Source organism: Pipra filicauda, unplaced genomic scaffold (genome assembly GCF_003945595.2).
Source record: "Pipra filicauda isolate LSUMZ 115617 unplaced genomic scaffold, ASM394559v2 scaffold189_size1545977_pilon, whole genome shotgun sequence".
Classification (NCBI taxonomy): domain Eukaryota; kingdom Metazoa; phylum Chordata; class Aves; order Passeriformes; family Pipridae; genus Pipra; species Pipra filicauda.
Window position 1 is genome coordinate 174,643 of NW_024104297.1, and position 15,840 is coordinate 190,482.

At 44.2% G+C, this 15,840-nt stretch overlaps 1 protein-coding gene across 1 annotated transcript; it reads right to left on the reverse strand.

Annotated features, from left to right (window-relative positions):
- Nucleotides 1–218: 218 nt before the first annotated feature.
- LOC113992348 (SHC SH2 domain-binding protein 1-like) lies at nucleotides 219–11,894 on the reverse strand. Its single transcript, XM_027729551.2, has 13 exons — nucleotides 11,780–11,894; nucleotides 11,010–11,180; nucleotides 10,317–10,432; nucleotides 9,170–9,378; nucleotides 8,707–8,799; nucleotides 7,932–8,159; nucleotides 7,658–7,826; nucleotides 6,325–6,445; nucleotides 3,238–3,369; nucleotides 2,213–2,331; nucleotides 1,393–1,479; nucleotides 906–1,044; nucleotides 219–664 (listed from the first exon to the last, which is right to left on the reverse strand). Exons 1-13 carry the CDS (start codon nucleotides 11,877–11,879, stop codon nucleotides 342–344), a joined length of 2,007 nt encoding a protein of 668 aa, XP_027585352.2. The 5' UTR covers nucleotides 11,880–11,894; the 3' UTR covers nucleotides 219–341.
- Nucleotides 11,895–15,840: the final 3,946 nt, after the last annotated feature.

A 15,840-nucleotide genomic window follows, 5' to 3' on the forward strand; every position in this document is an offset into this window, starting at 1 on the left:
CTCCTCAGGACAGGAGAGACATGGAGCTCCTGGAGCAGGTCCAACAGAGGGCTACAAAGGGCTGCACTGGAGCACCTCTCCTGTGAGAGAGGCTGAGGGAGCTGGGCCTGTTGATGGTGGTCCCTGTGGTCCCTGCCAACTTCACCCGTTCTGGGACTTGGTGCAGCTCACTCATGAGAATTACAGTTTTGAAAGGAAGAGAGGAAAGAGCTACAAAATGAGTTTTTAGCCCCAGCTCTTTAATAAGGATTACACTTGGGAAATAAGTGCACAACATCAAAACACAACACAGGCATGTGATCTAATCAGTAACTGTAAAACTTGTCTGCTGCAATGGACACTCAGAAAACAAAGGTACCAAAACTTCCTTTCCCATTCCACTTGAACTGATTGCCCTCAACAGAGACAAACATATCCTGGGACAGGAAGTTTTCATCAGCTTCTGTAATTCCCAGTTCACTCAGTCTTTTCTTGTGCCTCTTGCTCTTCTTTGCAGCAGCAGCCCCAAGTTCATTTGCAATTTCACAGTTGCCTTCAGTTTGCCCAGAAGTCCCAGCTCGCTCATAACGCTCCAACTCATCAGTCACACACTCAGGTTGTTGTTCTTGCCCCACCTCCTCCACAGAGGCTGTCTCATCACCTGACTGGGCAGGTTGTGTGTTTCCTAAGGCAGGAAACAGGAAGAGTGTCACCACAGTCATGCAAAACAGCCCCATCTCTAAAACCTCATGGAATTCATTTTCTTCAGTCTTAACATCTTCACCTCATCCCACTCACTCTTTGGTTTGCTACTTCGTGACAGCCACAAATTTCAAATACAAACTATGAATTATTCAGTCCAAAAGCCTGGGTATACTAGATTTACGTGTTTTAGGAGTTTCTTCTAAGAAGAGAAAAATCAATACCTTTTGTTGTCTGTGCTGAAGCACCCTTTACCTCCGAGGGTCCTGGTCTAACCAGGACCACACCATATCCTTCATTATTATGGATCACATTCTTAACCATGGTTATCTTGGGAACATCATAAGGCTCATCTAAGAAGCTCTGCAGAAAAAAAAAGAAAAATCCCTCATGTCATGTCCAGCTAAAGGGCTGCTAAAGTCTTCCAGTTTTAGGTGGAATCAGTTCTATGTATTGCCTAGGGTTGGATCATTTCCCTATACAAGTGGCATTGCAAAAGGCATTTTTCTTTCTGGCAGATAAGAAATCAAACCAGTTGACTGCTGTGGTGACCAACCCAAGGCAAAACAAGCACCATTATCATCATATGTGACATGTAAGAGTTTCAGCATAATGCAGCCAGGCTTTAAGCCAACCTAAACATGAGTTACTGGCACTAATTCTAGCAGTTGTAAGCCTTTGGAAAACAAGTACATTGTGCCTGGGACTGACCTTGATGAGTATTCCCTCCTTGCAGTGGTGTATGCTGTTGCGGCGAAGGGTGCACGTACTCCCTGGATAAATTTCCACACCAGCTCCCTGCAAGACACAATTGGCAGCAGTTCACAAATAGTTCAGGCACATTTACAATATCACTTGATGACTCCGTTGCAGATCTGTGTGTTCACCTCCCAGTTTGCACAATGCAAAATATTGTTACCACAAATTAAAAAGCAAGACTCAAGGTTGAGGCCACAGGGATTGTATTATTGCCACCAGGCCATAAAAGCCAGGTGAAGAGTAGCTGCACAGTCTTGCATTACTTTCTTGTTCTTTAATCACCCCTCTCAACACCTCAAGCCCCATCATTCTTCAAAATGTCCTAATCAGAGCTCATTTCTGTGTTTATCATCCTTCTGTAAGAATCCATGGACAAGGTGTCCAAAAGGGCATTTCACTTGCAGAACAAACACAAGGTTTCATAAGTAAACTATGTACAGGCAGAGAAAACAGAAAACCACTTTAAAAATATTGCAGGATGTGAATCACTCCAGCAATGCATCAGTTATTATTTCATAGATGTCTGCTGCTGCAACATCATTTCCCATCATCACACTCAAACCAGCATGAGATATTTCAGTAGACACTGTCAGAGGATACAAGACCCCTGGGACCAATCTCTTCAACTCAATAACGTGTAGCTGTCTAAAGTTAATTTGTAAAGGTTCTCTCCAGAGCGACAGAAGTCACGCTGTGACTGACTGTACCATTTCCAAACAGAAACCTTCAGTTTAAATTAGGAAATAAGGCAGAGTTAAGGATTAGGCTCTACCTTGGCCCCGTAGAGATCAGAGTTCTTCATCACCAGCTCAGCTGACATCCGCACTGTAATGCCTGTGGTTTCACACTGTAACACACAGTTCTCCAGGGTGGTTTTCCCACGATGGATATCTGCATGCACAGAAACCAATTATTGCTGGATGAAACAGTCATGCAAAGACAAAGCCCTCCTACAGATAGACAGCCTTGTAGCATTTTTGCACTGTGATAAAACTCCCATTTTAATTTGATCCACTTTGGGTTAATTTTAATGGTTTGCCCATGCATGGTTGGAACTCGTGCTGTTTTTCTAGAACAAGCAGGAACACTGCTGCAAGGGAGCACCAGCCAAAGGTTTGTCGGCTTTTCTTTTTAAACAACACCAACAATCGTTTCATTACATTCCTAAGAGACTTTTGAATTCAAAAGATATTAAACACATGCATGCAAGTGTTAACAAACATTTTAACATGTTAAAATCAAATGTCTGTTGAGGCAAAGTACTAATCAGCCCCTTCTGCAAAGACAGGAGGCCATGGCCAATAAACTCATTGGATGCAATTTAGGATTGGTTGAGTCTCAGTTTGAACCTGCTGTCAGAACCAAAGTTGACACCACTCCTACAGCATATGCCATTCCTCAGTGGAGCACTGGCTGGGTCAGCTACAGCTGAGTATTGCCCTGGGGGCATTCTGTGGAAAGAGGAATTATTTCCTTCTCCAGGTAGCCTGACACAGGCTGTGCAGCAGTCAGAGTCAGGTTGCCTTAACAGCAGAACAATGATCAAGTCAAATGATCTTACCCCAGTATAATAAAATTGAAGAGCCACAACAGCTTGGAAGTACAGAGTATAAGTTATTTTGATGTCCACATTAGAAGCAAGTTGAGAAGAGGAGGAAGCTTTAATATTTATACCTGTAGGGCTCCTCTCTAGAATATTTTGTTGAAACTAGTAAACTCCAACACTGGGTCCCAGCTTTAATTCTAACACTAAATTATGAAAGAGGCACAAAAAGGTCAGGATGCTTTGACACTTACTTATAATCCCCTCCACAGCATCGTGTTGCACCAGCTTCAAACCGGAGATCCTCACATCGGCTCCTGTACAGTCAAAAAAGTTGTCTCCTTTGCCCTGCTTTTCTATCACGATATCATCTGGCATCCCATAGCCTGAAAGCAGAGGGGAAGGGGCAGGTGTGAAGCATAACTGGTGACAAAGAGGTGCTCAGTACGTAACAGACCTTTAAATTAAAGATGGAGGTTTAAAACTTGAGGTACTAATACACTGAATAGGATTTTCTACCAAGTGCCCAGGCCACACCCTTCCCTGGGCCCCTCTGTGCCAAGGTACAGGCACTCAGAACCCAACTCAAATTTACCTTACTGGAATGGCACACAACAAAATGCAAAATTAGCTGAGACAGTTGAACAAATGGGTAACTGAGCTCACATTTGCTAAGGCCAAAGTTCTCCCTGCCAAAAGTTACAACAGAGCAGGGAGATGCAAGGAGGACACACAGGCACCTCCAGTCTGCTTTCAAAGGACACAAATTCACTAGAGCAGGCAGAGGTTTCAAAGAGCACAGAAGGTAAAAGCAGTCATCCCCACAACACAAGGAAAAAAGTGCAAAGGACTTGATATTGTTAGTGAGCCTTAATCAACATGAAACTTGGGTGAAAATTCAGTGTTGGTGTGTTACACAGGCTTCCAGATGAACTCGCATTAAAAAGAAGCTTTCACAAGCATATGCCAACATTGATTTACTGAGCCATCCCCAGTTGTCAGCATTCAAACACTTACAGAGAAATTTATGAGCAAGTAAAGCTTTTATTGCTTGTCACTGACAACAATCCTAATAAGGAAAGCAATAATGCAACATCTATTAAAGCAGCACGAGTCCTCTCATCTTCTGAAAGCACACACAAACTCAGACAAGAAGTGCTGAGTGCCAGCTTGTAGCCAAGCACATAAATGAATGCTGCCATGTGCAAATAGAAAGGTTAAAAAAAAAGAAAGAACAAACCGTGAACAAGAGGTGGCAGAAAGTTTTAAAGACAGCCACTGGAATGCAAAGTTAAGTCATTGGTACTTCAACATATGATACTAAGAAATCTTTCCCCACTGCCCCTGGTTTGTGGTCACCCCTGGAGAAGAGCTGCATGGGGCAGTTTACTTCCAGCACATAAAGGGAGAGCAGCACAGCACAGCAAATGGCAGATCTGGTTTAACTTCACACCACTCCAGAAAGAGCTTAATATCCAAGGCAAGAGTTTTGGGACTAACTGTCCTACAGACTACCTTGCAGCTTCTCTAGCTATGCCTTCAGCTTGCTTCACACTTCACCTCTGAACTGGCAGCTCTTAATAGAGAGAAGGAAGCCAATGCAAGGCAAGGAACAGAGAAGGAAAGATTCCCCTGGTGCCCAGTGCTGTTCAGCACAACACAGCCCTGGCTGTAGCCCTGCCTGCACGAGGGGCTCCACAGGAGCTCAAGCCACTTGTCATCCAGTAACACTGATCACAGAGGGGCTGATGCTAAAGGTCCCCAATCCAGCTGGAACAACTACTGCCCAAGCAGAAGGGAAGCTCTCAAGTGCCTTGGCATCCCATAGTTGTCAAGCATGGAAGTTCTCCTTGCCATGACTTCCTGCAGCAGCTACTGCTTTAACCTTCCTTAGTTCCTGGAAGTTTTTATTTCTCCCTGACTTACTACTCTTCCTACTTTCAACCTTGGTACTGACTTGACAGAGTGGCTGGAGAAAAAATAAAAGCTCTACTAACCAAAGTGACATTTTATCTCTCGTGAGTCAGCCCTTCATCCCAAGAAAGCCACCAAAGCAGCAGCTGCTCAGATTAGTGCCAGCAAAGTTTGTCTTGATGCTCCTACTTCAAAGGTTTTTGGCTGCTACTATTGCTCTAATGCCTTATCCAACAAGAGTCCAGGTAAGAAGATTAAATCCCCTGACATCTACTCATTCAGAGTGTAGTTGGTACTAAAGATAGGTACTTCTATGCCTTGCTCCTTAAAATAGAGCACCTCATCCTTTAAGGTGTGCTACTGCAGCGTTTGTATTACTGCTTCCTCCAAGCTTGAAAAGCAAGAAATACCACCCCACACAATTTTAGATCAATGTCAGTCTTGAGATAAATAAGGCACTTTATCTGGGTCCCTTATCCTGCAAGTGCACTGGCTATCAGCATATTTATCTGTATAAATCCAACACACACAAGAGATGGGCAAGAAAGAAAACAACACTCATAAAACAAGAGATGGGCAAGAAAAATTGAAGTCCAGAACAGCAGGAAATTAAACTCTCACCCTTAAACTCTTCCCATTAAGAAGTTTTGACAAGATAAAAATGCCACTGTATAAGAATCTGAGCTGCACAAGCCCCAGTGATAAACAATTACACTGCAACAGAATGGGCCTGCCTAAAGCAGAGGGATTGCACTGAGTTATCAAGAAGGGTGAGGAGAGAGAGAAACATATCTTAGACAAGGCAAAAGGATTTTAAACACAAATATTTTGCAAGAAAAATCATAGAATGACATATGCTGTGTCTGTTTCTACAGAAAAAAATGTGTTACACCAAAAGGTCCCTCCTTTACCCACATGCTTCACAAAATACAGTCATTGCTGACGTGCTCCAAGTGCCATAAACCAAGTTCTAACAGCCCCTGGCTCCTTCCCTCTGCATTCCCCAGGGCTGTACTGACCGTGGGGCTCAGTGTACCCCTGAAGCAGTTTAAGACATGCAAACAAGGACATCTCTCAAGTACTCAAGTCAGTGGCTCTAAAAACTGAAGCCTCTCAGAATTACTTCTGTGCTTCCTAGATCACAACAATCCTGTTGAATCCTCTCTATTACCTTTGCAATCACAACTTATATAGATAAACAGGAGGAAATAATGAATTCACCATTAATCAGCAAGATCTGCAGTTTATTTGCCCCATGGCTAATGAGAGAACTTACTCCACCCTGCCTTAGACATGGCACTAGAGCAGAAACAGCAGAAAAAAGCAAATGTTCCCAGCAAACTCTGCAGAGTAAATCCTTATGCAGAGCTAGTTTAATTCATTCCATTTCCTTGTTTCATGGACCTTTGTGCTATCAAACATTCTACCTTCTAGTTCAACTGAGTCAGCAATGCAGAACATGCCATCTACAATGTAATGCCCAGGAAAGATGACAACTGTGTCTCCTTCATAGCAGGCACTTACAGCTGTCAGTAGGTCACTGTGAACCTGCAAAAGACAAAATAAACAACAACCAGCTCCTGAAGAATGCTATAAAAATGATGTATTTATGCCCTTAGACCTTGCTTTTCAATTAAATGTTGCTGCTTTTGTAAAGAAACCCTTTGTAATGGCACCAATAATACACAGTTTCTGCTTTGAATTCAGGAATTGTAGCACTCAGTGGACAAAAACAACCTTAACATATGCCTTTGATGTTTGTGTCATGCCCATTTCCCCACAAGGAAACTGGGGCAGAGACACAGATAGAAGAGCATGTGCACCAGAAAGCAAACTTCACTACTGCCTTGGTTCTAGGCCAACATCTGAATTGTGCCTCAAGTGACTTGCCATGATTTACTGAAGAAATAGGTGACAGAAGGTAAACAAAATAAAAAACAATTCACCTACTAGATCACAGCTGGTCTGAACACTGGTGTAACCCTTCTCTCCTGGTTCAAGTCACCCCAAAACAGTTCAGATACCACAGTGGCAAATACGGGGTCCACATGTTCCTTCTCCTTGATAAAGAGGGCAGGCTGATACCCTTCACAAACATTCCCGTGAGATTCCAAGCCAAAGGACAAAAATAGTACAGAAAAACTACACATTTATTGCTTGCCAGCAAATTCCTGTGTAAGCATAATCATATCAAATCTCATTTGTAGCCTAAAAGTGAATCCAGGACCTTCCCCATGGCTCCGTTTTGGCCACCTGTAATTCATGAACTTGATCAGAAAACACAGCAAGCATTTGGGTCCAAGGAATTCAGACTGTCCTTAACTGCTGAAGTAGCAAGTCCTGCCTGAATTCACAAAAACTAAATATAACTGCTCTAAAATAAATGTTTCTCCTACACATTTCTCCCTTCAAACTCTCAATCGTTATCAGCAGCATCAAGAGACACAGGTATTTCAAAACTAAATGGAAGTATTACACCTCACCATATTTCATTGTAGAATTATTACAAGTTCATCTCATTTCCTACACACAGGAAGGAAACTGCTTGTATAGTGTACTCAGCAGGTACAAATGAATTAAAAGAATTTGTATCATCCAGTCTTACCACTTATTATATAAAGTACAGTGATTTTTTTTTTTTGAACTGACAAAAAACCAGTTGAGGGCAAATATAGTATCTTTCACATGATAAATTAACTTATTCTTCCACATTGTTTCATGAGGGGAAAAACTATCAGCAGACAATTCCTATTACTGCACCTGCACTTGGATATCTTCACCACCAGATTTTGGGTAAAGTTTGTCCATCATCATCCACTGGAACTCATCTGCTTTAATGGTTGAGGGTACAACATGTAAGACCCTGGTACCCGTTGTCCTCAGTCCTTTAGCCTGGAGACTTCCATACTTTTGGTAACCAAACACATACCTACAACAAGAACAACACAGCCATCAGCTCCTTCTTCAGAAAACACATCCTGTATATCATGTTAGTTTGCTCAGGGCCTCCTCCTTGCACAAACCCACCAAGTACCTCAGCTGGGGATTCTCAATCACTTTTAGCTTTTGTTTTAAGTGCTCTACTTTCTCATACAATTTGAGTCCTTCCACCATGGAGACGTTTTCTACTTCCGAGTCACTGGTTGAGATGCTGTTCCTCACGTTTAGAAACTTCCCATAAAGCTCTTCACATTGAGACAACAAGTTCTGGTAATCAGCTACAAGCCCAGAAGGCACACGGTGTTCAAGGATGTCATAATGCCTGCAATTCAGAGCAAGGGGTCAGCATATTTCACATCTACAAGTCTCAAAGATCAAATACAAGATTGCAGAGAACCTGAGGAGTTTTGCATCACTACTTTAGTCAAGATTCTCTGCAGCCTATATGATTATATTACACATTTCATTTGAAAGCAGCAAAAACAGAAAATCTGAACAGACACAAACATTTGACTTTCTAAATAGTTGCCCATCCACCTTGAAAAATGGTACACAATTACCAGAAATTCACCCCAGAAAAAAACAGAGGCATAAGCACAGCTTTTATTAGGATTACAACTTGTACCAGTGTGATGATGGTTATCGCTGGGGTGCTGTCTGATGGAAGGTCAAGGATTAAAGGGAAAACCAGGGCTCAGAAATCAAGTGGCAATCTCAGTTGTGCCTTCTCCCCATACAAAGTTTGACCATTGGACAGTGAATGCTGTTAGAACAAAGTTGCTTTGGTTTATTGGTGCACAGGGGTTTTTTACATCTAGTTGTGAGCCACTATTCCCACATGACACTTTTTCAAAAGGTCTTGCACTCACAATCTCAGTCGAGGCTCAACACAGCGCACGAAGTAATCAAACTCATCCTCCTCCTCCTCGTCCCAGGTCCTCCAGAGCCACTGGTAGAAGAACCTTTTGAAGCAAAGTAAGAGTTTAATCATAGAAAGGAGGAGAGCAGAGGCAACAGCATTGGAAACACAAATGTAACCAATCTGAGAATTTGTCCCAAAGCATCACCGCTCTCCAAATCAGTGCTACTGTCAAGTAAGCTGCTTAGTACACAGAGAAATCATCTTCTCGCCTAACTGCATAAAGAGTTTTCTTTTGTGTGTCTAAGTTCAAAATTCATAATGGTCTGAGTCCCACTTTCATCAAAAGAGCTAAAAGGTGGATTTGAAAAACAGGACTGACTCTCTTTGGATCCTCTTTTTTCTTGTTTGGTTTTGGCCACAAGAATTCAGGACACGACCCACGGGGTATTAGCAGAGTGGAACTGTCCTACCTGACGTGCTCTACAGCCAGTGCTGTCTGGTCAAACTCTCCTGACTCATCATACACAACCCACAGCTCCTGCAGCAGGATCTGATATTGCTTCAGCTCCAGGAGTTCCTGCATGCACTCCAAGGTAAAGCTGCTGTCCCGTGACTCGCACAGGAAAGGGTCACCGAGTTGCACAACTGCTTTCAGAGACGAGTAATCCACATCAACAACCTGTTGGAACAAAGAGCTGTGAAGAGCTCTCAGAACCTTAGATCCAGCTGAGAAAGGTGGACATGACATGCCTAAGTCAGGAGGGCACACTGGCTTCCAGCTGACCCACACAAACCAACACAAATGGCACAGTACAGCCAAGGCCACCTCTGCAGCTGAAGGGATAGCCCAGAATGAAGCCTCTCAGAACCACACACCCAGAGAGCCTTTTCCACATTCACAACTTCATTCAAATCCCTCATAATGCTCATAACAAGGCCACTAAGTTTCTCCCTAGTTACGTTTCTTGTTTTGCTGCTTTTACAAAATGGCAAAAGCAATATCCTCAGACTCAAACAAATCAACACTTCACAGTTCTTTGGGACTCATTTTTCAAAGTGCCCACAGGATACAAACAATCCAAGGGTTGGTCTGGGCCAGTGAAAGCCATTTTGTCAATAACTGGGCAGAAGAGCTGAGGGGGTACAAACTTTTTCCCTCTTCAACCATGTAATGGAACTGCAAGTTTGAACATCCAAGGCTTGCAACAAAGATGTATGACCTGGACACTGAGAGAACTAGAAAAGGATTGTCCCAGCTGAGCCTAAGACAGGTGTATGCAAAGCACAAGAGCTCCTGTCAGTACCAAGGGGGGTTAAAAAGAAGAATTTTACTGATAACAAACCAACTACATTACAACCAACAGCTCTGGACTGAGTATCCCCCCTGTGCCCTTGCAGTTCTACCTCACAGCTCATTCACATCAACTCGGTGTTCCCTCTTCCATTTCAAGCAATGAGCCCTTAGAAAAAAATTCCTATTGCTCTGGCCATCCCTGGCACTTAGATATGACAACATTATTATTATTATTATTATTATTATTTTCTGCCAGCTGGTAAACTTCATAGGTATATGACGTTAATTGGAGAAAAATGCCTGAGCAGCAACATTCCACTTACCCCAACAACAACCTGAAACACATCAGTGCGCCAGACTGCCTGCCAGCCAGATGGCTCAAGGACCTTCTCCAGGTACTCAGCTATGAATTGCTTCACCTCAGAAGCTTTGCAGTCAGCTAAAACAAAATGGAAGACAGTACATTTATGCAAGGAATGAAAGAAAAGTCCCTCAGATAACTGGAAAATGAAAGGCAACACAGTTCAAATGTTCCCCTACCACCTCCAGAGTTTTGTTTCTTCTTTCTTTCTTCCTTCTGTTTTGCTCATGGTCAGAGTCAGCATTTTTGCTGTTTCTCTTAGTATTGAGAGAGTTGGAGAAGCATCTGTTCTGTGCTTCTCTGGAAGAAGAGATCCAGTACTCAACCCTCCAGGTACTGAAGATTTCAGTGCCAACTAAACACATAACCTGTGCCTTATCTTAATCAGGCTTACTACACACAAAAAAATTCAAGTAAGACAAGCTAAAACAGGCATGGAATCCACTATTAACATCTCTGCCTTCCCAGAATTCAGATTTTATTAACTTATAGCAAAACCATTGCCTCCTGGTCCACCAGCTAGAGCAGCTGAGGTTACAGCATGAAAAGCATCTCCCAGCTTCACGTACAATTGACTCCACTTCAACTGGATCATTTAAACAGTCACTACAAGAAAACTGACACCACCTTCTTTTTCTACTTGGAAATTACTTACCCAAGATGTAATCCTGGTAAGCACTAAATCGCTCATAAAAGAAAAGATGATCGGTGTGAAAAATATCTGGAAGAAGGACGTTCCCATCTGGCACAGCCCTTCCCAAAGCAGTCCCCACATTGCCACGACTGCCAGAATCACTCCCGGAGTCAGCATCTTCCTGATCTGTGTCTGGGAAGAGGAGAGGGAGCAAAGCAAACCCCACAAATTGTCAGTTCAATGCAGTTATCACTCACTTCTCCATTCCCACAGAATTCCTGTTCAAGACCTATCATGAACCTGCTGTCTACAACACATCTGAATTATTCTAAGCGAAGAGAGTATCCTGGTAAGTTACTCTCTTCTCCAGAACATCAACCCTGTCCCAAAGAGGGTCTCATTTATCCCCACCTGCTCTGAGCCCCAGTTACTGTACTAATTTACTCTGTTCTCCGGGTAAGATCTAAAACCCTTTAGGTTTTACATTGCCATTCACGTACATATCAGGCCTTGTTAAACCCTGCCTACATCACCCAGACATGGTATCAAGCAATAACCCAAGTTATTTTGGAACATGCATAAAGACAGCTGATCCCGGTTCCCCGGGGCAGACCCGAGCCGGGCCGGGCTAGAGCAGCTGGGGCAGCCCGGCCCGCACCGCAGCTGCGGAGCCGCCCCGGGCCCATCGCGCGTCCCTCGGCACCGCCCGAGCGCTGGGCGCGGAGTGCCCGCGTCCCTCCCGGGTAGCCCACAGCCCCCCTCCCTCCCCGCCCGGCACTCGCAGCCCGGACCTCTATCCGCCTCCTCGGCGCCGTTCTGTGCGCCGGCGGCTCTCCCGGGCGGCAGTGCCCAGCCGTCCCCCTGCGGCCCCAGCCATCGCGGCTCGGCCATGACCGACCGACCGCCCGCCCGCCGCCTTCAAACCGCCCGGGCACAACGGCCACGCCCGCCCTCCCGACCGGCCGCTCCAGCGCCCCGCTCTCATTGGCTGGCGGCAGCCAGCGCTCCGCCGTGATTGGCTGCGGGCAGCAGCGGCCGTTGGTGCGCTGTTGGTCCCCTCAGCAGCGCCCGCCGCTCCCCGGGGCCCGCGAGCCCGGCGGGGCTCGCTCCGGAGCGGGGAAGAGCGTTGGAAACCTGCCCCTGTCATCCCAACCCATCGACCGGGGGCGCTCCTGTCAGCCGGCACAGCGCGGGCGAGGAGCGCCCTTCCGCACACAGCGTGGCCGCCGGGGCTGCTCCGTCCCTGCGCAGAGGGAGCCGCGGCGCACGGAGGGACGCGCGGCCGCGGAAATGTTCAAACACCCAACCATCTCCCCCCTCAAAAAAAAAAAAGAAAAAGCACTCCATACAAAACCAAAACCAAAAAACCCCACCACACAACCCTCCAAAACCAGCGCCAAACAAACATTAAGAAAAAAAAAAAATAAATAAAAGAAGTCTCACCCCCGCAACGGAAGGGAATTCTCTGAAGGCCAGGCAGGCCCGCTCCGCTCTGAGCTCTGACCGGTCCGTACACGAACACAAAGGACACCTGAAAATAGGAAGCCCCGGGATCTCCCCTCCGGTCTCTTCCACAACCGCAACTCTTCTCCTCAGGCAGCTCCGCCTGTTCTGAGCTGGGCCCACAAGCGCCGACAGCGATTAAAGCCCAAACAATTGCTCCGGCACAGCAGTGGCCACGAGGGGGCTGCCTGAGATTTCTGACAGCGCGGCCAAACGCCTCCCTTGGCTTGCCGAAGATCGCTCGCTTTGGCAGCAGCAGCACAATGCCCACGGCATTACCCGCTCAGAGGAAACCAAGAGCCCAAGTCATCCCGACATCGCACGAGTCGGAGCTGCCAAAGGTCCACTGAAATCAGCCTTTGTCCATCGTAACCCTAGAAGAAAAGAGAATGTCTTCCACAGCGCTCAGTTAATTATCCACAATCCTTGTAAAAGAGCTGTTTTACTGCAAAGAAACACTGTCATGGCAGCAACTGCTGCTGCAAGTGTCCTGGACTGATCAAGCTCCCTTTTGTTCAGAAGACTCCACTGCAGTTGCTTTCCTTCCCATCACATAGGAAATAGAAACACAGTACTCTTATTGCTGGAAACTTCCCACTTTCCAGCTTGAATGTGCATGCACAGTGCAGACCATCAGTTATTTTCTTGAATTACTTTTCTCCCTACAACGTTTATCCACCCAATTTATTATTGAGCATGAATTCCTGTTTTCCTGTATCTCTTTTAGTAAATCACAGTCTGTCTTTCTGTGCACAGCAGCTTTTCCATTCACCTCAGCTTACTAGTTGCCCTTTTTTGCACTTTTCTCCAAGTTTGTTTTTTTTTCTTGAGTAGGAGTGACCATGTCTGTGTGAAGAGCTGAGGACCGGCAATACCTTACATGGAACGTTATCACTCCTGAGCTTGAGAGGAGGAAGAGAAAGTGTTTGTCCTCACACTCTGGGCTCAGCTCTCACACTTTTGAATGGAATCTCATTGCTGCTCCTCCGGGAATGAGATGTGTGTGCTTAAGTCACCTGGATGCTTCTAAAACACCCAGCCTTATATCTTAAGCCCCAAATACATTTGCTCAGCTGTCTTCCCCTTGAAATATTAAAACAGTGAGGAGTGCTACTATGCAGAACTCTGTCTTTTGAAATCTGAGATAGACTTTCACTCCAAAACATCACATGGCAAATCCAGTTTGAAAATCACAGAAGATGATTAATATCTTTACAGATATTAGTGCAAGTGCAGCTACATAAAGCTAAGGAAATGCAGACAGGAACTGGTGTCAGACAATTCTCTTGTAGTATTGTACTGGTTTTTACTGAAGAAACAGTTAAAGGACATATATCTATCTCAGTTGAGAGCACAGGCTATTTATGCCCTAAAATAGTGTCTTGTTAATCATGTTCCACTACAAGGCAACCTTAAATTACAAATAGAATTAAAAGATCACATAATTTTATGGCATGCAAAGAAAAAAATTATTAGTCAATATAAGGCTTGGAAATCATAAAATATCTATGAAATGTGTGGAATAAGCAGCTGACACAAGCCAGCAGAGCTGTGATAGTGATGGGAAAGAAACAACAAATATGCACAAAAGAAAAAAGAAATTTAGAAAGAGACTGCTACAGAAGACATTTTGTGTACTTTGCTCGTCTTTGCACACATTTTCTTTGTTGCCATGGCAATCACTTTAGTCTTTCTAGGTCTCCATTTGAGCACTATAAAATGCAGTTAATATTTTTTACTGCATATGTTTCAGTCATTCATCTGCAAACCACATTTATGGCAGGGCATGAATGGTGTCACATGACTGTAGATTGCTGTTAATTAGTTGGCTTATTATATATTGGGTAACATAACTGATGTTCTTTGACAGGTATTTCATCTGTCATTAGATTTCCTTTTGTAGCAGTAGAAGCTTAAACCATTGGAAATCTAAATAAACTGAATCTAATTAGAAAGGCAATTAAATTTTGAAAACCTGTTCAGTTTCATTCCCTCAAAAAGTCAAATCCAGTTATTTTCTTATGAACTATTCTGGAGCTTCCCATACGAGTTTGCATCCCAATATTTCCATTTATCAAAGATGGAGCCATACCACTGAGATCAAGATATCTGTCTTCCACAAGTTGTAAACGTTAGAGCTGGAAATCATCTGCTTCGACCACTGCTTCTCTCTATTACCAGAGGATGCTTTCTCATGTGTGCTTTCTAGTGTGTTTTGAGTAGTTTTCAGCATCTTCTCAATATTGGCTTCTTCAGGGAGGTACTGGCTGAATTTAGAATTGTTCTAGCAGCCACCTTATATTTAAAAAACAACAATAACAGCATTGCCTATTTGGATTTTCATGTCTCTAGACCCTTCTTTTCTTACAATTCGCATTAACTGCTTCCAAGATTCCTACTGCTGAGTGCTGAGTTTTCCTTAACCACAAACATGCCTGGTATTGCTAACTCCCTAATCTTCAGAAATGTGAAATTTCAGCTGAATGACCTTGCACACTGAACCTTGTTTCCTTAATAAGGAGGTGGTAAAACAGATGTTAGCCTTTCTGCTCACTGCAGAGGATACTGCAGGTTGTGTTTTTAAGATCCACTGAAGAGCAGACAAAGTGAGGTGCTCCAGGACACCCTGCTTTGAGCAGGATCAATGACCTCCAGTGGTCCCTTCCAACCTCTCTGTGATTCTGTGAAGTGCTTCACTAGAACTGGGTCCAACTGAGAACTGATCTAATTTAGGTGGGCTTTTTTTCCTCTCCTTTTTTTCTTTTTATAATGCTGGAGAATTCAAGTTCATGCAGAGAGCTTGACTAAGATTCATCTACAACAGAAGAGCTATTGATCATGCTCCCTTAGGTTTGAGTAGGTCCCTTCTCCAGCTACTCATCTCTGGAGGAAGATCTTCAAAGAGCCAAGAAGCAGCCGCTTTTAGAGGCTTCAAAGTTGTCCAGAGCCCCAGAAGAATAAAACAAGTCTTAGGCAAGGGGTCATCAACTGGCTGCAGAGATCCAAAAGGAACACAGCCCACAGCAAAATGTGTCCTTTCTCTGGAGACAAACAATAGGCAGGCAGATTGTTCCAACAGATGTTCAAATTGAAATCGAGGGCTGATGGCAATAAATAGGGACCTTGGTCAAAAACAGAAATTGTAAATAGGCTTTGGCTTTATGACTAATACTGTGAGATTTATATATTGTATAACAGAGGGAATGATGTATTTTGCCCTATTTCTGTCAAAATTTTCACTGGCATTGGTAAGAAAAGGCGTTAATGCCATCACTGGCCCCTTAACTGCCTGTCCCTCTAGAGCTGCTGACCACATCTTTGAAATGAGAGCAGAGATGCTGTGATTAAC